Source organism: Euwallacea similis, chromosome 7, assembly GCF_039881205.1.
Source record: "Euwallacea similis isolate ESF13 chromosome 7, ESF131.1, whole genome shotgun sequence".
Lineage (NCBI taxonomy): Eukaryota > Metazoa > Arthropoda > Insecta > Coleoptera > Curculionidae > Euwallacea > Euwallacea similis.
In genome coordinates this window covers 2,264,463-2,284,796 of record NC_089615.1, presented here as the reverse complement: position 1 = coordinate 2,284,796, position 20,334 = coordinate 2,264,463, and the positions used below count along the sequence as shown (strand labels likewise).

Below are 20,334 nucleotides of genomic sequence, written 5' to 3'. Positions count from 1 at the left end.
ACCACATGGAACCAAGGGAATTGTCGCAAAGATCGTTTCCGTGCAAATTTCAATTTTGTCGACTTTTTTGTTAAATTAGGTATTCATTCGGAATTTTTGACTTTGAATGTAGTACCATTTTATGCAGGATAATAAACTCATGACCCGTTTTAATCACTGCCAATGAAGTAGTGTGAGAATACCAGTATGCAAAGCAACAACCAGATCATTGAAGTATCGAATGATTTTACGAGAAGCTGATTGAGACTGGTTGTCGACCGAAAGTGTGAGATTTATCCCCAATTTATAGAATTAAAAAAAATATATTTTGGTATTCTGTCATCCTACAGCTTTTTTGTGGGAATGTATCTGAGGCGTCCTGTATAGATACTTGGATTTGAAGAGCACCTAGGTATTCATGAAGTCAAAAATTGAGGGGCGTAGAGAAGTATATGTTTTACATTTAGATTCTTACACATCTTCGTGTTTCTTGATAGTCATCCTCCTACTACATAATAATTACCCAACTAATTTGGAACTACTGTAGTAAGTGCTCCGAGTAGACTCGTAATCGCATGTCCACCAAGGTGAATGTGTTTCAATTCCTTCCAAGTTCCAAGTCCTGCACGGTCAGTTTTAGTAGAATTTCCTGCGAACGCGAAGATCCTCCACTTCGAAATCGACTTGCTGGCGTGCAGCAGGGTGACAACACTTTTTGTCTACGGTTTAGCTCCGTTAATACTATAGATTTCGGTTCTCATTCGCGGATATTCTTTCTGTGATCTCACAAATGAGGGTTTAATTCAACTCAGCGGACAGATTTTGAAAAACGTGAGTAAGTACGAATTTTTTGTTAATATATATCGTCAATAATCGGAAAAAATTGGCATTTTTTGTGCAGACATTTCGCAATATTCGGATGATCTAACAGAGATTTTTGCTAAATTAAAGCCCTTTATGCACGGCAATAATACAATTTTCAATAGCGTTCAAAACATTTTCCCTCCCACTGTAAATATCGAATTTAAATAACACAAAATTAAAATGCCCTGGATGGAAATTACATATTCCTTATCTTTTCTAAAGGGAACATTAAAGAGAATTTTTACGATATTGGGGACAGAGGTTTATTGCTAGGTGAATTTAAGCGGCACTCCGTCTAACGCAGGTACCATTTGGATACAGCCTATTGAAATGTTGAAATTTCTTTAATGACATTTCTTCGTCAAATAAACAGACCATTTATTGTAGCAGTTTTTATCTTTTATTGGGGTACTTCATCTTTATGTCGATTTTTAAAGACATTAAAAGTTTGGTTAGTCACCGAACGTTCGTTTTGTTTAAAACAAGGCGAGCAACGTTTGCAGAAATGGTCTAGAGGGAAGCACAACAAATGGTGTCGACATGAGTACTTACTTATCTTGCACACAGGGCCGGCCTTCACAAGTCTGGCGCGCTGGGCGAAATTTTTTTATCACCATCTCCCTAGTCTCAAGAAAAACTGATCATAAAAATCCACCGCACTTCCCCCCCTTCCCCCTTCACCCTAAGACTCGTACTGCTAGTACATTTATACGTCATCGATAAACACACATATATTCCTGGGTTCATAATTGCCTTATTATTGTCTGTATTGTTAATATCTAATTTCCGACGAATTACAAGTCTATAGGGGATGTTCGAAATAAAGTGAGTCCCATGGGGATTATGGAAATGGTGAGAGGTATTGTACAAGGTGATTCGATTTAAAAAAAAGATGCCTGTTCTAAAATTAAAGATATGTATGAGCAAAAGGCTGAAAAATGTAATTTTCGAAAATGATAAAGTATGAGTAAATTGTTTGAGTACACTCTACGAAATTTGGTAGTTTTCTCTTATATACAATTGCCAATCGAAGGGCGTTCTTTTTTTCGAATAGCGAGAATTTTTCCAAACTTTCTAGATTTCGAGCAATTTTATCCAACTTTGTTTCCCTTTTGGCTGTAATATTGGATTTTTTTGGCGTCGGATAGGCGATAAAAAAGTTACTAAAGTGAAATGATGCTTTTATTTATTGTTTCTACTTTGATAGGTCCAAAGGAATTTTTGTCATACATAGTTAAAAAGCTTTTTTGTTGTCTATTCGACGCCGCCAAGAACCAGTATAGCCGCCAGTAGAGCCCAGTATAGCCGCCATAAGAAGTAACAATGTTGAATGTAATTGCGCGAAATCTGAAAGACCTGGAAACATTCTGAGAATGCCATTCGATTGGCAGTTGTCGATAGTAGAGAGAGAGAGAGACTTAAGAACAGCCAAATTTCATAAAATTTACTCACGATTTATGATTTTCAAAAATCACAGATTTCAGTTTTTTGCTCATATTTTCAAACGTACATATTTTTGATTTTAGAACACTTTCGGAACGGGCACGAAAATGAGCATATTTTTTCTAATTTGAGTCGCCATATATCTCTTACCGTTTCCATAATCCCCATCGAACTTACCATATTTGGGACAACTCGCAGGCAGATTTCAGTTTTAATGTTCATGCTTTCAAGGGGTGCAACACTGGTACGAACAGTAAAAGTGGCACTAACTGTTACATCTTGAAAATCGCAATAACGCCAATTAGTTACGGTCAGACTTTTGGGAATAACTGAGGTTATTTATTTGATCTTTTCGGTTCTCCTTACCTGCCTATTATATTATAATCCTAAGTCATGCGTCCCCGTATTGTCCTTATGTTGTAAAGTCCCTTCATTTTTATAGAATGCGAAATTATGCTAATTATTTTATTTATCTAGGTGCTTTTCTAGAAAAAGTCTTGACTGGTTTTAACATTGCCCGCAAAGATTATGGTTTCTTGTGTTTTTTCGGTGGCCAAAATTATACATATATTTTCTTGAAATGAGTAACTAAGTTTTCTTCATTGTAGTTTTATTTTAATTTCCATTTCCATTCCTAAATGATCTTAGAAATAAACCATCAGGACACGCCATTAAAGATTTTCAGAGAGAGTGAATGACAGGAGTTGAACGGCCGAGAAATCGGGGAAAACTTTTATTGAGGCAGTCCAAGAAATTTGCATCTCATGAAAAGTCGTTTATTCAGGGTGTTTGGAAAAGTTGGTACAGAACTTAAGGAGGTGGAAGTAAAGCCAAAAATAGTAAAAAACGTTCCTATAAATGTTTGTTCGACGGAGCGCCGTTACTGAGATATGACCCTTCAAAGGCGTATTTTCTTATTAAGATAATAAAAAGAAAATTGTAGATAATAATCATATTATAAGGGTTTTTTCATAAGCTTCTTCAAAATCGTTTATAAATAAAGGTAGTTTTTTAACTACATTAACACAAATTTTTCGAATTATTTTCATTCGTTTGAATTATCAAGCAAATAATATTATTTTTTAATGAATTCGAATTTTTTTACGGAAAAATTTCTCTATTTTTTTTAATTCTGCATAGTTTAGGTCAGAAATAATTATTTTTCAAATGATGTATGACTCAGAACTACATTTTTTAACATTTTCAAATAGTAGGCATCTTTCATAGTGAAAGTTCCATAGTAGTGATCGTCATTTTCCTATTTTTAATAAATAATATATTTCATATTTCATATTTATATTCATGGTTAGTAAAAGCATGATGGTCCATGTTTGTAAAAAAATCTAATGTAATGCAAAGTCAAGCACAAAGATCACAACTAATAAACTAAAGAAATGTAAGAATTTAAATGATAGTACACGAAAATGACAATCGTTACAATAAAAACCGTGAAAGATACCTACTATGGAAAATGTTAAAAAGTATTACTATTTTGAGTCATACATTATTTAAAAAATAATTATTTCTGACTAAACTAAGTGAAATTAGAGAAAAAAGTATAGACATTTTTCCTTCAAAAAAGTCTAATTCATTAAAAAATAATATTATTTGCTTGATAATTCAAACGCATGAAAAAAATTCGAAACATTTCTGTTAATGGTAGTTAAAAACTACCTTCATTTATAATCAATTTTGATGAAACTTATAATAGTTAAAGGCCCTTATGGTATGATTATTAGTTACAATTTTCATTCCATTATCTTAATCAGAAAGAAAATTATTTAAAAAAATATTGAAATGATAGGGCATTTTAGAAAGGCCATATCTCACTAATCAATGTTTATAGGACTTTTTTGTTATTTTTAGCTTTACTTCCACCTTCTTAAGATTTGTACCAACTTTTTCAAACATCCTATGAACAGAAAGACAACTTGGAAAATTACAATGGTTTCACGTGAGGAACAAAAAAGGATTTTGTTACCCACGATAATGGTACAGGACTTTGTTTACACAGAATTCTTAGCCGAATGAATCATAAACCTCAGGTTGCAGGTGTCGCACCGTCAGCTATCTTCGTTATCTGCTTGTACGTTTTTATTACAATTAGAACTGAAAAATAAATCATTTGCACTGAACCAAATAATTCCATAACTAAATATTAATTCGACCTTATTCAATTAAGATAAATAATTTAGAATAATTATTACAAGTTGATGATAAAAATATAAAGAACAATAGTAAACAGTAATACACAATAATTACTCGGTATTTTATGTTCCTAATTAATTTATATTAATGTAAAAAATCCCACGAAACTATTTTCGTCATATGGCGAGGGAACCCAAATGACGCATTAAATTATCCATGATGTTGGAACATAACGGGTCACCATATACCATCGTATCACCCATCATCATTAATGGTTTAATTCGATTAAAAAATGAAAGAAGTTTTTCTGAAACTAAATTGATAAATTACAGGTGAAATTAAATTGATTAAAAATGACGAGAAAAGGCGAAATGCAAATAATGCATTCTTAAATCCCGATTCTAATTTTAAAATTTGAATGATCCAAGTGATGTATGAGTGAACGTTTCGTTAATGTTAAGAAGTTTGTTATATAATATAGAGAGTCGTTTGCTCGTAAGGTGTTATTTATTTAATTAAGTGTGTTTCAACAGATATATTCACAGTATATCGATGTCAAGGAGTCAAGCTTGCACGTGTGTACATATCTCTGATGATCTGGAATTGGTTTTCTATCCTGTTGGAGCAAAGCCTTTAGTAAAATATAGTGAATACATATTGGTGATTAAGTCATAAAACCGTAAATAATGAATGTTATTTTGTTGGGAAACATTTACAGTGGAGTCTAATTTTAAAACACTTTGTAAAAAAATCGGTTTTAGTTGGGATGCATTTTTCTTGATCAAACGCGTTGCGACTAACGCTCAAAAAACGGGTTTTTTCGTTATTTGTCTTATTTTTTTATATTATTAATTTATTCAGATTTTGATATTTAAAAAATTTTAATTTTAAAGTTTATAATTATGCAGATAGTATAAAATAGAGTGAAAGGAAGTAGTATTTTTCCAATATGCACAAACAACCAATAATCCAGGAAAACCGGTTAGAGCTGTATCAAACAAGATGTGAAGAAAAAAAAGGAATTTTTAGGACAGTTATAAGTCAAAAATTTGAATGTTTCTTCTCGCGTTTCAACAGAGAATTGCCAGAATATTTATATTACCGCACTTCATGCAAATTTCTCCTTCAAATTTAATAGAAAAATGAAGTACTACTGTAATACACCTCTACTATTATTGGCTCTCTCATTTACAATTTAATTAATTAATTGATTTCATTTTTCTCTAATTTTATACACGTTATATGACGATTTCTAAGTATTTTATAATGTGTCAGCAGAATTAATTTTTTAGCCCTTCCCACTGTAAAATGTAAGGAGATTTTTTTAGCTCACCGACAAAATGAGGTAGATAAAAGGTGAGGTAATTTTAAGAAAAAAACTTCTTAAAAGCCTATTTTGGATTTCAATTATTTAAGGTTTAGAGGACTTCAAAATTTTCTGCGCCATTACCTATTTATCACTAAAAATTACCCGAATGAGACAAAAGTAAAAATATCATAGCAATTGCTATCTTACTGCAAGAATATATGCTTCACAATGACGAAGTAATGAATTTTTTACTCGAATCAACATATCTCGACGATTACTTATACTAGCAGCAGCCATCTGTATTCTATTTAACAACTGCTCACTTGTGTTAATTGTCTTTTGATACGCAATTTGTTTCATATGATCCCATAAATATAAATCCAAAGGATTTAAGTCGGGAAATTGTGGTGGCCATTAACCAGGCCGGCGTTACGAAAACAATTATCGAAATCCTCTAAATCCTTAAATAATTGAAATTGGACATATGTCTATATAAAGTTTTTGCTTAAATGACCATTCATCTGCCTCACTTTGTCAGTGAGTTAAAAAATCACCTTCTGTTATTTGATGCATATCTACAAATTGCTTCTTAAGTATAGTGACGTCACGACGCTTACCCTGCTGTACGACCTTGCCTTTATGACAATAAATGGTAAATCTTGACTGCTATCCCTGTCTCCGAACATTAAGCCGAAACCTTTTGTTGATCTTCATTTTAAGATATTTGTTAGTCATATCTTTAATGTTCCTTTCCTGTAACATCGTTTTTAGAAATGCACATTTCCGAACAATGGGTGTCACGACTGGTATCCAAACAAAACTGGTCATTAAAGGAGGTACCTGCTTAACTTTGAGAGTATTCGGATGCAGCAGATTACCAAAGATATGGCCACACTGTGAAATATTATTGATTTTAGAACGTCCTTATCAGTCAGGACTTGGTCATCTGGAGGTCACACTAGAAGTCACGAAGTTGGTGCCGTGTTCAATCAAATGTCCTGTTCATGGCGTGGCAAAATTTAGAAATTGGACCTCATATGTGGGAATCGTTTGATTCCCTATGTGTTTATGAACATGTAATAATATTTTCTCACGAAGTCGTCTTATTTTACAAATTTAAATCGCAAATTAAAAAGGGATAAATTTGCAAACCTTTATATTCTCTCGTATGAGCTCTTTACCATACGAACATTATTTTACAACAGAGCAAAAATGCAAATAAATTAAATTAGTTGCAGAATGCCGTATATCACCACACATAATACTGTCCATTAGGTGTACACAAGCTTGTTTCTTATTAATTAAAAATGAATTATTTTCGCGTTTTTTTCTTATGAAAATAACTTAAATATATTACTTTTTGAAGTCATCACATTACTATTTACCTAATGCAAGTTACGAAGTTTTTCACGTAGACCTGAACAGTTCATTAAGTATTTTGTCGCCAATTCCATTTATTCATAATTATTTATGGACCTTGAAACATCGATACGTTGCGGTGCGTAAATACGTGGGTTTCAATGGTTAATATTTTTAGGTAAACTGGTCCCATATATTCGTTACAAGGTTTGCCTAACTTAACGCACGCAAAGAAATCGTAAAACTTGTATTTTTGCATGCGTCTTCTATAGTTTGGACTATATGGAACCACTTCGTCTTAACGACCTCGATCTACAAACCCATAACAGCGACGAGTAAGGTAACGCAAGTGGGCAGCTTAATATGCAATTACCTAACATTGACTATATTCTTCAGACATTACATATTATGAGATGAAATGCATGGATTGTTTTAGAAATCGTTATTAGGATGGATTATTGCGATATCCCAACGTTATTCCTTATTGTACCACCTATGATTGGCTCATTGTTCCACGGTTTCTTACTTTTTAACCCTGCGTTATTGTGACGCTATTTTATCGGATTTAACCAATATAGGCCGACCTCATGATTAATAAATCAAACGGTTTACCTGTAGGAAATTCGATCTGGATTGTTCGAGCGACTTTGTCGAATCTCATTACTTATGAGCAGTCTACGAACTTCCTGATCGGATCGGCACATAGTGAGGGACAGGGATTCATTATGACTTTTTGAATATGTACTAAATCTAACTAGTGTAATAAGAAAAGTGTTGGGTGGTAATGAGATTCGACGGAGTTGCTCCAACAATCCAGGTCGGACTTCCTACAGGTAAGCCATTTGATCTATTACTTTTTCTTTGCGACTTCGTCTCACTAATTACTTACGTGTGCGGGATTGGTCCGTATGCAGGGTGGTTTTTTAGCTCACCGATAAAGTGAGTGTCGTATAGACATATGTATGTCCCATTTCAATTATTTAAGGATTTGGAGGACTTTAAAGTTTTCTGCATATTACCTATTTGTTACTAAACTTACACAAATGAGACAGTTAAAAATAAAAATATCATAGCAGTTGCTCAAAATATCATGCAAGAATATATGCTTCACAACGACTAAGTAGTGAATTTTTCAGTCGAATCAACTTATCTGGACGGTTTCTAAAACAAAAAGTAACAAATAGAAATATACATGTCAGTTTGCTGCCAGGTTAGTTCACTATTAAAAAGCATGCTTATAGTACTGAAGAATATGCTGATATAATTTTCGTGTATGGTTACTGCAATGGCAATAGTCGCCAATCAGCATGAGAATATTAAGAAAGATACCGATAGACCGAAGAAAGATAGATAAGATTTTTGCCGATTCCTTCAAAAAATTACGAGAAATACGTAATATTGCTTCAGCAAAAGTTATTCGATAAAAGCAACGTTTCAGTATCAACTTTTCGAGCGGAATTTTTAACAGCAATTTACTAGACTTGCATGTATTTGATGAACGCTTAAATGCACATTCCTACAGAAATTTTTTGGACAATGCACTTTCTGATTTACTTGATGAGGATATGCCACTTAATCTAATTTAAAATATCTGATACTAACATAATGGTGTACCACTTCATCGGGGAACGATAATTGTCAGGTGATTATACGAATATTTTGGAAATAATTGGATTGGTAACGCAAGTCCAATTTCATGGCCACCGCGATCTCCCGACTTAAATCCTTTGGATTTCTATTTATGGGGTTGTATGAACCAAATTGTGACCCAGAAACAATGAAACACAAGAAAGAAGTTTTAAAAAAAAGTACAGATGGCTGTTGCTGATATAAGAAATCGTCCGGATATATTGATTTGGATGAAAAATTCATTATGTCGTCATTGTAAAGCATGTATTCTTGCAGAAAAAAGACATTTTGAGCAACTGCCATGGTATTTTTACTTTTACTGTTTCATATTGTGTAATTTTTAGTTATAAATAGGTAATATGCAGAAAATTTTGAAGTCCTATAAATTCTTAAATAATTGAAATCGAACATATGTCGATATTAAGTTTTTTTCTTAAATTACCTTACTTTTCATCTGACTCACTTTTTCGGCAAATTAAAAAATCACTTTGTATTTAGACAGCGTCTACTAATTTTATTATAAAAGCAAGAAAAACTTTAAATACAACAGTTGAAGGGTCTATTCTAAATATGTCCTTTTTTAACTTTGTAATATTCGTTTGTTGTATTACATAACATTTCCTGGCGGTTTAGGATCCATTTGGGATAAATCTTGCAACTTTTGTATTTAAAGTTTTTCTTTTTTTTATAATAAAAGTGTAGGCGCTGTCTAAATATAAGGGCCAACCCTGTGCGTGGTGAAAGAATAAGAGTAATTAGCAGTAATGGTCACTAAAAAAAAAGAGTGAGGAGCTAATAATAGCACTAATGGTCGTTCACGGCGAGTAATCATAATCAAATGTTAGAGTGACTGGAAACCAACGCGGTATTTTCCAGATATAAAAAAAAATGATTAGTAATGGAAAACGGGGAAGGATCCATGTTCCGGTATTAATGTTTCAGAAGTAAAAATAACAAGTCAGGAATTGAAATTCAAAATACAAAATATTTTTACCTTAAATAATGCTTTCAAACCGGAATAGATCGTCCTTGGGACTTTCAGACGTTAACAAGCGGTAAAATCCCAAATTGCGCCTACGAGTTTAAAAAAAATACTGAAATATTCAAGTGTCATAAATTTTAATGGATTTATAACGGACACTTTCATTCAGTAAGGAGAACAATGGCACAATAGGAACGTCAAATTTCGAGCGTACCGGTACTAATGCGAATAAGCCTTTATTCTTGGAAGTTAATGCCTTATGAATTTCGTGATAACGTTTAAGGGTGTCTGTTAGATCACGAATAAGGCATTTAGTTGCCCAAAATTGCACCATGTATACTAAACTATACATTTAAAATTTAGTAAATAAACCAATAAAAGTGTTGGGTATATTGTGTAAGGTCTTCGCCCATAAATTCTTTTAGAAAAATTTGCTCATCCATCATTCGCCGTCATAATTTTAATACTTTTCTTAAGTTCTTCAATCTATTACCTAAATTTCAACTCTTATTTTTGGCCGAATTCTGTTCAGTTCCTCTTTATAAATTAATTAATTTATAAATTCAATTAAATCGATATACCCCAAAGGTTTCGTATTTTTTCCGGAATTCCATGATTTTTTTACACCATTTTTTAAAAATCAAACGGATTTCACAATATTACACGGTTGCTGTAGTCTTTCATGCTAGACAAATTACATATTTATGTGTCGGATTACTGTGAAATCCGTTCAGTTTTTAAAACCCTAGGGCCCGTAGATTTGATGGAATGTATGAATTAATTAATTTATGAGGAAAGTGAATAGAATTAGACCAAAAATCAAGAAAGTTAAAATTTGGGAAATAGATTGAAGGACTTAAGAAAAATTTTAATATTCGCAAGTGGCGTACGAGCAATTTTTTCTAAAGGGTTTACGGACTAGGATCTCAGAAAATACACTAATCCGTATAGTAGTTGGAGGCAATCTATTCTCGAATTAAGTAGCACCTATTACCGAATACGCATATAAAATTTTAAAGCTCTATTTGCAGTAGATCAATCACAATAAAATAAAAACCTATTTTTTTCTTAGCTTTTAACATCCTTTAACTCCGGTATGAATCGAGATCGGACATATGCTTATGTGATTTTTTCTTTATTTTGTACTAAAGAATACATACCTCCAATAATATCGGACAATTCTGACACCCTGTATATTTTTCACTAACCTAAATACCGTTATAGACTTTGCTGTCTAACCAACTTATCTTAATACAATATATAATATGACGTCGTGGGGATATTTCAGCGAGCGATATTCTATGCAAAATAATAAAAAAATTCTAATAAACCCATAGTAAAAAACGTACCATTTTCAATATGCAGCTTGGCAAAGTTTCATATTTTTTTATAGTTTTGTTTTCGTTTAGATTTATTTTTATTATACAAGAATCTGTCTTACCTCATGCCGGCATTGTTATTGGGTACGATAACTTTATGTCAATGCATGATAATGTCCGCGCCCATGTCGCAAGAACAGTGAACCAGTACCTTGAGAACGTCGGGATTAGAACATCTATAGGACATTCTGAATTGACATATAGGAGCACGAGATCCAACTCCTAACTCAATTGCAGAATTAAAAATAGCTGCACAGGAAGAAAGGAATCGAATCCTGCAAGAGACCATCAAAGATCTTCTGCAAAGCCTGCCTCGCAACATATAAGCTATCTGTAGAGCTAAAGGAAATGCTAAGTACCAAGTTATTATTCCCTTCTTAGAATATTGTTGTATTGTCGTTATTGTTACTCTTTCTAATTAAATCTTATAATTAAAACCAGGCTGTTTTATTAATTCCTCCACGAGTCTGCTGTAAAACTTCGGCATGTAATTTATTTTATATTGATAACATATGCAGAACACTTCGGTTCACGGCATTTAGCAATAAAAAACACAAAAGTGTTAAAAAAAAAGTTCCATTAATCACTTAAAATAAAATATACAATATTTCTGCCTGTGAAAGTATAATGTTCGATAAATTCTAATATAAAATAATCTACAAAAATGCATGTCATATTTTCACTTTAAAATAATGTTTATTACAATATATATAAACAATTCGCTAAAATATTATAATAATTTATACAAATCTGTATCTCATTTTTTCATTTTAAGTTTATAATAATTTATAGCTACGTCAATTTTTAATTTGTTTTTAAAAGAATATATACGATTTCATTAATGCGTCAAATTGGCGCATTGCAGTAGAGGTAGGCACATAAAAATATCCGTAAACCTTGCGTTAAATCGATTTTTTAAAATGATTTAATTGAAGGAACATCATGATGGAAGGTTCTACAGAGCTAGAGCTAAGAAGGCGCAACTTCAAGTCCCAACAGTCCACTGTCCAGACCAGAAGACAGCAGGCCGTATGTGTCCGCAGGGCCTACAAAAGATATGGGGCAAAGGACCATCCTAATGTTATCTTGGATGGCTTAAACATGACAGTTCCCAAAGGATGCATGTATGGGTTTAGCGGATATTGCTTGGAACTTAGGCATATACCTATTGTATTTGGTTGCAGATATGGGTTGCTAGGGGCCAGTGGTTGCGGCAAAACCACACTTCTTAATTGTATTGTTGGGAGGAAGAGATTGAATTCTGGGGAAATTTGGGTTTTGGGGGGAAAGCCTGGGTCAAGGGGGAGTGGGGTTCCGGGACCTCGTATTGGATACATGCCTCAGGTAATATATAATGATAAGACATTTGTAGCAGTTTAAAAAAGTGATTTAAGAGAAAAACACATTCAACAGCAAAAATGCAAACAGAATTGTTTTTAGGAAGATTTTAGCTATCCATTGATATGTCACAAGAAAGGTGTTCCTATTTAATTTTTTTAAATTAGGGTGCGTGGGGGTGAGAGATATGTTTATATGTAGGGTATGTTATATGTATACAGGGTTATTCACCAAAACCGTTCATTAGAAGTTTACTAGGATCTAAAAGTAATACGAATTTGAAAATTTGGAGTTAAGTTAAGTTCGACATATACTAATTTTTTTAAATATTTTCAACTTTCTGTCACTTCCGGTTTAACCGGAAATGGCTGTAATTTGCTTATTTCAAATGGAACCCCCAGTATATTATTTTTTCATCAGTATATTATTTTTAGATTCTACATAATATTTTAGGTACATTTTTTGTATAATGTTCTATACTTAGTTCTTACCGTTTTTAAGATATTTGACCTTGAATTAAAAACGTGCCTCTGTAATGATCAATTTTAAAATTGCATATCTCCGCAGTTATTAAAGACATAATCTCCATATTTTGCAGAATGTCAATACATAGTCTTAGGTTCACACTTTCACCAGTTATGTGGCTTAGTATTATACAGGGTGTCCAAAATTCAGCTCCTAACATTTACATTTTTGAAGTTGCAAAAGTCGTTTTTTTTAAATGGGACACCCTATAACTTTAAGCAGTATTAAGTAGAAAATGTAATTCTCTATCGAACTGTATTAGGGTTACCTATACCTATTCCAAACCTTTTCTTAAACTTCTAGTGAACGGTTTGGGTGAATAACCCTGTATATAGGGTTGTTATTGAAAATAAAAATATATATATTATTATTTAAGATAAATTAGAATTGGTCAATGCTAAGTTGTTAAAAATTTGCATTTATTGTACGTTTATAAAGAGCTGCGTTTTTAATACAAAGTAAATTTTTATCTGCCACCATTGGCGTAGTTAGGCGTGAGTAAATCGACTTATTCGTGAGGAAATTTAAAAAGCCAATGGATTTTTTAACATTTTTATTATTTTGCGGACTCTCCCAACATTTTACAATAAAAAAGGTCTTTTGATTTTTTTGTCTCATATTAATCTATTCTTAGAGAAATAGCCGGCAATTACAAACAACAATTATAGAAATAATCAATTTCGACACAAAATCAAAGCAGATGTTAAAAAATTTGCAATTGTTAACACAAAAAGTTTTGCTATTCCAGCTTATTAAAGTATACCAAATTTCATAATTTTAGCACAAACCCTTTCGAAAATATTGCGAAAAAAACATTGTCAATTTCCCCTTTAAAAGTTCTAGCTTCTTTAAGAAGTAATTTTTGGTGTATGTTTATTAGGAATTTTTGTTATTATTTTAATCTCTAAAATCACCTCTAAAAATATTTCGACATTATTTCCAGACACCTGGTGTATACATAAAATAATGTGTAAATAATCAAATTAATACTTGAGAATTGGGACAGTTCCATAAAGCTGTATCTTTCAGTGTAATATACAGAAAATCAATTTAACACTCGACAACGAATGTGTTTGAGTCGTAATAAGAATTTCATTAAAAATATTAATAGTAAAAGAAAATAAAACAGTAAGACGCTTTGTGGCCACATGAAGGACAAGGCCGTAATGAGGAGAGGTTAAGGCAGTTAAGATGTTCTTTCATTAGTGGAATTTCAAATTTATGTGGAATATCTAATTAATACGCTGCTTAGCTCTGCTTCAAATTTCCTCGCAATATTCGGGCTTACCTATCAAGATTAAAAAATATTGTTAACTGCTTATATCTCATCTGTGAGAGATCGACGAGACGTAAGAAAAATAATAGAATCTCTCGACTTAAAAATTCATAAAGGTAATGAAATCTGAAAGCGAATTAACCTTGATCAAAAAATGATTCCTTTGGCGAAATGGGGGCAAGGCCGAATTTACCACCTGGTCATTTTCGATATCTTCAGATTTGTTGCAGGAAATTGCTTTATATGGGGAATTTACGATCAGAGAGACAATGAGGTACTTTGGATGGATTTCGGAGATGACCACCGAACAAGTCGAGGCTAAACTGGATTTTCTGATCAATCTTCTTTTATTACCCGATGCCGACAGGTAAGAGTTTATTTTGATTTTTGTTTAAATTTTTGGAGTAAATTAACGCAGGCAAGTGAAGTGTCTGAGTGGTGGCCAGCAAAGGAGAGTCTCATTAGCGGCCGCCCTAGTCCACGACCCAGAACTTCTGATTCTGGATGAACCCACAGTGGGAGTTGATCCACTTTTAAGGCAAAATATCTGGAACCATTTGGTGGAAATTACCAAGCACGGGAGAAAAACAGTTATTATTACCACGCATTATATTGACGAGACTAGGCAAGCTCATTTGGTAAGTGTTAATGAGTAAAAAAACACTTATCAGATTGTATAAATATGTGGGTCGGTCAAAGCAAAAAAAAATGTCGTCGGGCTAGTTTAAATAAGACAAAGTCTAGGTTTTAGAATGCTGTTAAGAATTTGAATAACAACTTGAATTTTATGTTTATATAGTTTAAACAATCTTATTTACTTGTTATTTGTTTTATGATTTCAGTGTTTTACAGCATATTTTATTTTTTTAAGCATTTGCGTGATGAGATAAAACACCTCTCGCGGTGTAATGGTGTTTCTAAGCTTTCGCATTAATCAACTTTCCGTGTATTTTGTATCACCTGAATTTTTCAGAATACCTTTCAGTACCATTCCACTTAGGCTTCCATAAAATCTATACGAAAAATAAAGGTACCAAAGTTCGCAGCACACTGCCGGCGGCGAATCATTAGCCCATACGCTAATGAGCTTGACCTGAATCCACTAAGTATATAGTCAAAAATTGCTGGCACAAACTTGATCATTAGACCCAGTTTGGAGGCAACTATTATGTCAAGACTCCTGGAGCAAGTGCCTACTAGAATATCATTATTAACTCTAATCATTTCCGTAGATTCACACAAGCCGAGCTTTAATCTAAGCGCAGCTTAATATGGCACTTCTACCCGCAAAACTGTCAATTTAAGCCACGTCTAGACTTAAGCTCCGCATGTAGGCTTAGGGGGGTATAGGGCTGCTGTCAGCCACTTTACTTGGCAACGACTCAATTTTTCTGTTACTCGAAAATACATCGTAAATCATTTCTAGGCATGCAAAACGTTCAGGGAGTAAGTTCAATAGCGCATGTAATTGGAAATATTATGGTAATTACTTGGAATTAAACGTTAAGTAATATTCCTGGTAAAACATAGAAAAGAAACAAACACTAATTTCCACTACCATTATTAGGCATCCCAACATGGACTCATTATACATACATGCGACATCATTATTTTTTCTTATGTATGGGTATGGTTAAGCGTGTCCAGGTTAAAGGACAATGTAACATTTTTCATTTAAATTGTTGATTGTCGGGCTCTTTTTGCATTAATTAGATGTAATAATAAATACGTTGTTTATTAGATTAGTTGGATTATAATAAATGTGTTATTTTATTATATGTCCTTGATGAATGTGAATTAAAATAAATTTTTCAAGAACTTCGTCCTTACAAATTACCACTTGACCTTAGAATCCTTTCTAATTGTGTTAAGCAGGTACCTTCAAAATTTCTTAGGCTTTCATTTAAAATGTGGTCAGTACGGCTTTCGTATTTAAAAAAATCAGTAAAATTTTTTCTAAAAACTGTTGTAATTTCTAATCTCTTTAGAATCTCGATTTTCTAGATATGGCTCACATCAAAGTTATTTCTATCGTATAATATGAAAAATCAGGAAGAGGCTTCAAGTAACGCAAAAAGATTTGAACTTCCATTCTATTTCACAATTTTCTGCTCATCAAAGAAGCTCAATTTTTTTTTCCACTGAGTCTTTCCCTGGTTTTGGCCGCTGACTGAGCAACTAGAGCAGTTTAAAAATTAATGACCCATAACCATTTTTCACTTAAAAAATTGAAAAATTCTGCCTTTTTTTTTATGAAATAGAAAGGGTGTAGTTCCTTGAAAACTTTAGCAGTCGTGTGGATACATGTCCAAGCACATTAGAACTTTTGATTTTAAACCATTCGATTAAGTTTAAATTTGCTATACAGGAAGTCCGGTTTTTTATAGCTGAACTTTACTTTCATTTCATTCTTCCAAACCAACTATTTCAATTATCATTTCCAGATCGGGTTAATGCGTGGAGGTTACTTCCTAGCAGAAGAATCCCCAGAACAGCTCATGGTCCAGTTTGGTGTGGATAGTCTTGAAGACGTCTTCCTTAAACTCAGTGTCATCCAAAATATGGGCAAAAGGCGGCGGTCCAGCATTGTTCATACTGTTACTGAAGCTATACCCATCCCGTCCGGAACTGTAAATGATGCCGCGATTCTCGATGATGAAGTAGGAGAAATCAGTGGAGAGTTTGGAGACAACACATCTATGTCTAGTAGATCAGTTAGTAAGAACAAGTCTAGGATATGCATGAAAGCACTTTAATTAATGCGATCATCTACAGGAAGAGTATCTATAGCCCCCGATGCCTCAAACGAGACCATACCTCCAGAACTGCCTCCTGAAGACGAACCTGAAGTAAAATGGACTGAATATTTGAAAATTTTCAAGCCCTCTCACATGAGGGCACTCATTTGGAAGAATTTTCTTTGGATGTGGAGAAACATACCAGTTATGATTTTCATAATCGGTTTGCCAGTTGGACAGACCATTTTGTTTTGCTGGTCCGTGGGACACGACCCAAAAGATATCTCCGTCTCTGTTGTTAACAAGGAAATCAACTACCCCATGGAAAGGTGTGAATACAAGGGAGGTTGTAATGCCTCTTATTTAAGCTGCAACTATCTGGACTATGTTATACACAATTATTCCATTATATTGGTGAGTTTTCCTTAGCCTTAGCATGACAAGTGGGCAAACGTGGTATATTCTAGAGCTACTATGCAACTGAAGAAGAAGCTCGGCGAACTGTGGAACGAGGAAACTCTTGGGCAATGTTGGTAGTACCCCACAACTTTTCTGATGCTTTGAGGTCTAGGATCGAAAATGGAAGAGACACCCCTGAGTGGGACGTTGCTGCCGGGGTTATTGATGTATACGCAGATAAGTCTAGTAAGTGCTTTTCGACTATGAGGTAAAGCATGATCTTCATTGACATTTTATGTTCTAGACGAAAACATAGCTACATTCCTCACAAGGGACCTTCTATTTGGGATGGAAGGATATGCCAGGAATTTCTTAATGGAATGTAATATTAATCCAGCAGCATTTGGAAGACCAGTGAAGGTATTGGAACTTTATAAGTTCTTTACTGCTATTCAATTGGAAATACCAAAATTCCTTTGCTTGCAAATTTCCATATTCTAATATTATTAGTTAATTCATATTCATTGTTCCTAGTTGTGCGTAAACGATAATACAATTAAGATTCCGACCTTAAATTATGATTCACTTCAAGTAATTGATATTTGCAGTTTGAAAAACCTATCTACGGATATGGCGAACCAGATTTCACGGACTTTGCAGCCCCTGGAGTAATTCTCACGTGAGTGCTCTTTAAAGTGACAACAGCAGTTTGTCAGCAACATCTAAAATAATTTTCAAATACCAATTTCATCGATTGTCGTTTTGCAGAATCATCTTCTTCATGGCTGTAGCTCTCACCTCCGGTTCAATGCTTCTGGAAAGGAATGAAGGCATTTTAGAACGCACTTTGGTCAACGGGATTACCGGCACTGAAATACTCCTTTCCCAAGTCATCACCCAGTTTGTGGTGATGCTGGGTCAAACATCCATGGTTCTTGCGTTCGCCTTTCCAGTCTTTCAACTTACCCAAAACGGCAACTGGATACTCCTCTTTGCTTTGACCATTCTTGGTGGTGTTTGCGGGATGGGTTTCGGTAAGTAGCCGTGAGGAAATGGAGAGTTTAGTAGAAGGAACTGAGTTTTCGTTCGTTTTAGGGTTCGTCGTTGCATGTTCCTGTGACACTGAACGATCTGCTACTTATATGGCTTTGGGAAGTTTCCTGCCAATAGTAATGTTGTGTGGAGTTATTTGGCCAATCGAAGCTATGAGCCCATATTTGAGTTGGATGTCTGATTTTCTGCCTTTGACACAAGCTACTGAGAGCTTAAGGTACAATTTGTAAAAAATACTAAACTCCGATTGCACAAAGTAAGGCTAACCTATGCTTAACTTAAACTATGCTCACTTAAGCTTTAGCTTCCTTGAAATCTCTTGTGAGAGTATAACTTTGCTGTCACAAATGAAGTTAATATGATATCAGTAGATTCGTTATAAAAGAGGTGAAGTGAAGCAAAGCTTAAGTTGAGCATAGCTTAGGCCTCACTTGTATAATCAAGCCTTAAACGAACTAATTCATATCTCTCTTTAAAGAAAGGACTGCGGTAGGTATCATAATCCTTTTGTTGTACTTTCGTTTAGGGCTTACAACGGATCTAGTTTTGTAAGGATACTCATGTCAACTATTTAAATGAAGAATTGTTTTTTGCATTTTCTAAACAATTATTAGTTAAAACGTTTTTACAGGTTTGGAGTATAACAACGATTTTGATCTTTAAAATGTCTCTTTAGGTGTATCATTGCCAGAGGATGGGGTATCACCGTACCAGTAGTCTACTTCGGCTTTATGTCGATAACCTTATGGATATTAATCTTTCTTAGTATAAGTATACTGGTACTTAAGTTCAAGAAGGGATAAATACAGGAGTGTTGGCTGTTTATGTAGATTATAGTTTTGTGATAACATCTTGCCTTAGAATGTGATGAATGGCAGAGAAAGTGTCTTGTTTCTAACTACAGTGACTTATGTAGGTCAAGTCTAGGTATAGGTGTGAAAATATTAAGTCTTAAACCGAAATATCTAATGAAAAATAAATAGAGATTGTTTCTAAATCCTTCAAAGGGTGATTATTTCTTTGTTACAGTAAATGACTGAGAGTCAATACGGGCTGCTTTTCGAAGAACGTGACGTCTTCTTTTTGGGTTTCAGTAGTAAATGTGCATCAGTGAACAGGAGCAACAACAAATGAAAAAAGTAATGGACGAAAGACATTAATTTCCAATGAGTATCTTTCCTGAACGTGTAATTGTCCAAAACTCTTAAATTCACAATACGTTAGAAAGAAAAGAAGCCTGCAAGAGACATACAGCCAGAGCTAAAAATATTCGGACGGTGGCTAAACGTTACGAAACATATTTTAGACTTAAATACTGAAAGTAAACATTGTTTTTTTTTTATAATGATGTATAAATTTTTCATAATAAAACCATGCATTTGATATTTAAAAAAGTCGAACAGCAAAAAATTTCCTCGAATAATAAATAAAATAGTTGCAATACAAAGAGCCAAAAATATTCGGACGATGCAATTTAAGTTTTCTGAGAATGAGTAATGCGGTTATTCGCACCACCCCTTGTGTGCAGGGCTGGTTCGTATATTTAAACAGCGCCTAATATTTTTATTATTAAAAAGGAGAAAAACTTTAAATACATAAGTTGTAGGGTTTATCCTAAATCGTCAGAAAACGTTACGTAACACAACAGGTGAATATTGCAAAGTTAAAAAAGGACACGACGCCGGTAAATTTATATCGGAACATTTTGTATATTTTATGAAAATTGAATATACTTTTATTTTCTAATTTTGAAAAAGTATAACATGTTGACATTTGGTTTAGCCGTTTTTGCGGTATTTGCATCTAAAAATTGGGATTATATTGTTTTTTCAAATCGCAGTTGCCATAAATAAACAAATGTACCGTACGTCATTAGTAATTATTATTTGCCATATTTTCTGTCAGCTGTCACA

At 33.5% G+C, this 20,334-nt stretch overlaps 2 protein-coding genes across 2 annotated transcripts in view; one reads left to right on the top strand and one right to left on the bottom strand.

The window, feature by feature from the left end:
• The window catches only part of srl (spargel), a 96,570-nt gene that overhangs the window by 14,103 nt on the left and 62,133 nt on the right, over window positions 1-20,334 (bottom strand). The gene's annotated exons all lie outside the window — the stretch shown is intronic.
• osy (oskyddad) lies at window positions 585-19,427 on the top strand. Its single transcript, XM_066391613.1, has 13 exons — window positions 585-814; window positions 12,028-12,216; window positions 12,277-12,436; window positions 14,462-14,598; window positions 14,650-14,869; window positions 16,676-16,949; window positions 17,007-17,383; window positions 17,437-17,614; window positions 17,673-17,788; window positions 17,977-18,047; window positions 18,137-18,402; window positions 18,464-18,638; window positions 19,098-19,427. The coding sequence occupies exons 2-13, from the start codon at window positions 12,035-12,037 to the stop codon at window positions 19,222-19,224; spliced, it is 2,283 nt and encodes a 760-aa protein (XP_066247710.1). The 5' UTR covers window positions 585-814; window positions 12,028-12,034; the 3' UTR covers window positions 19,225-19,427.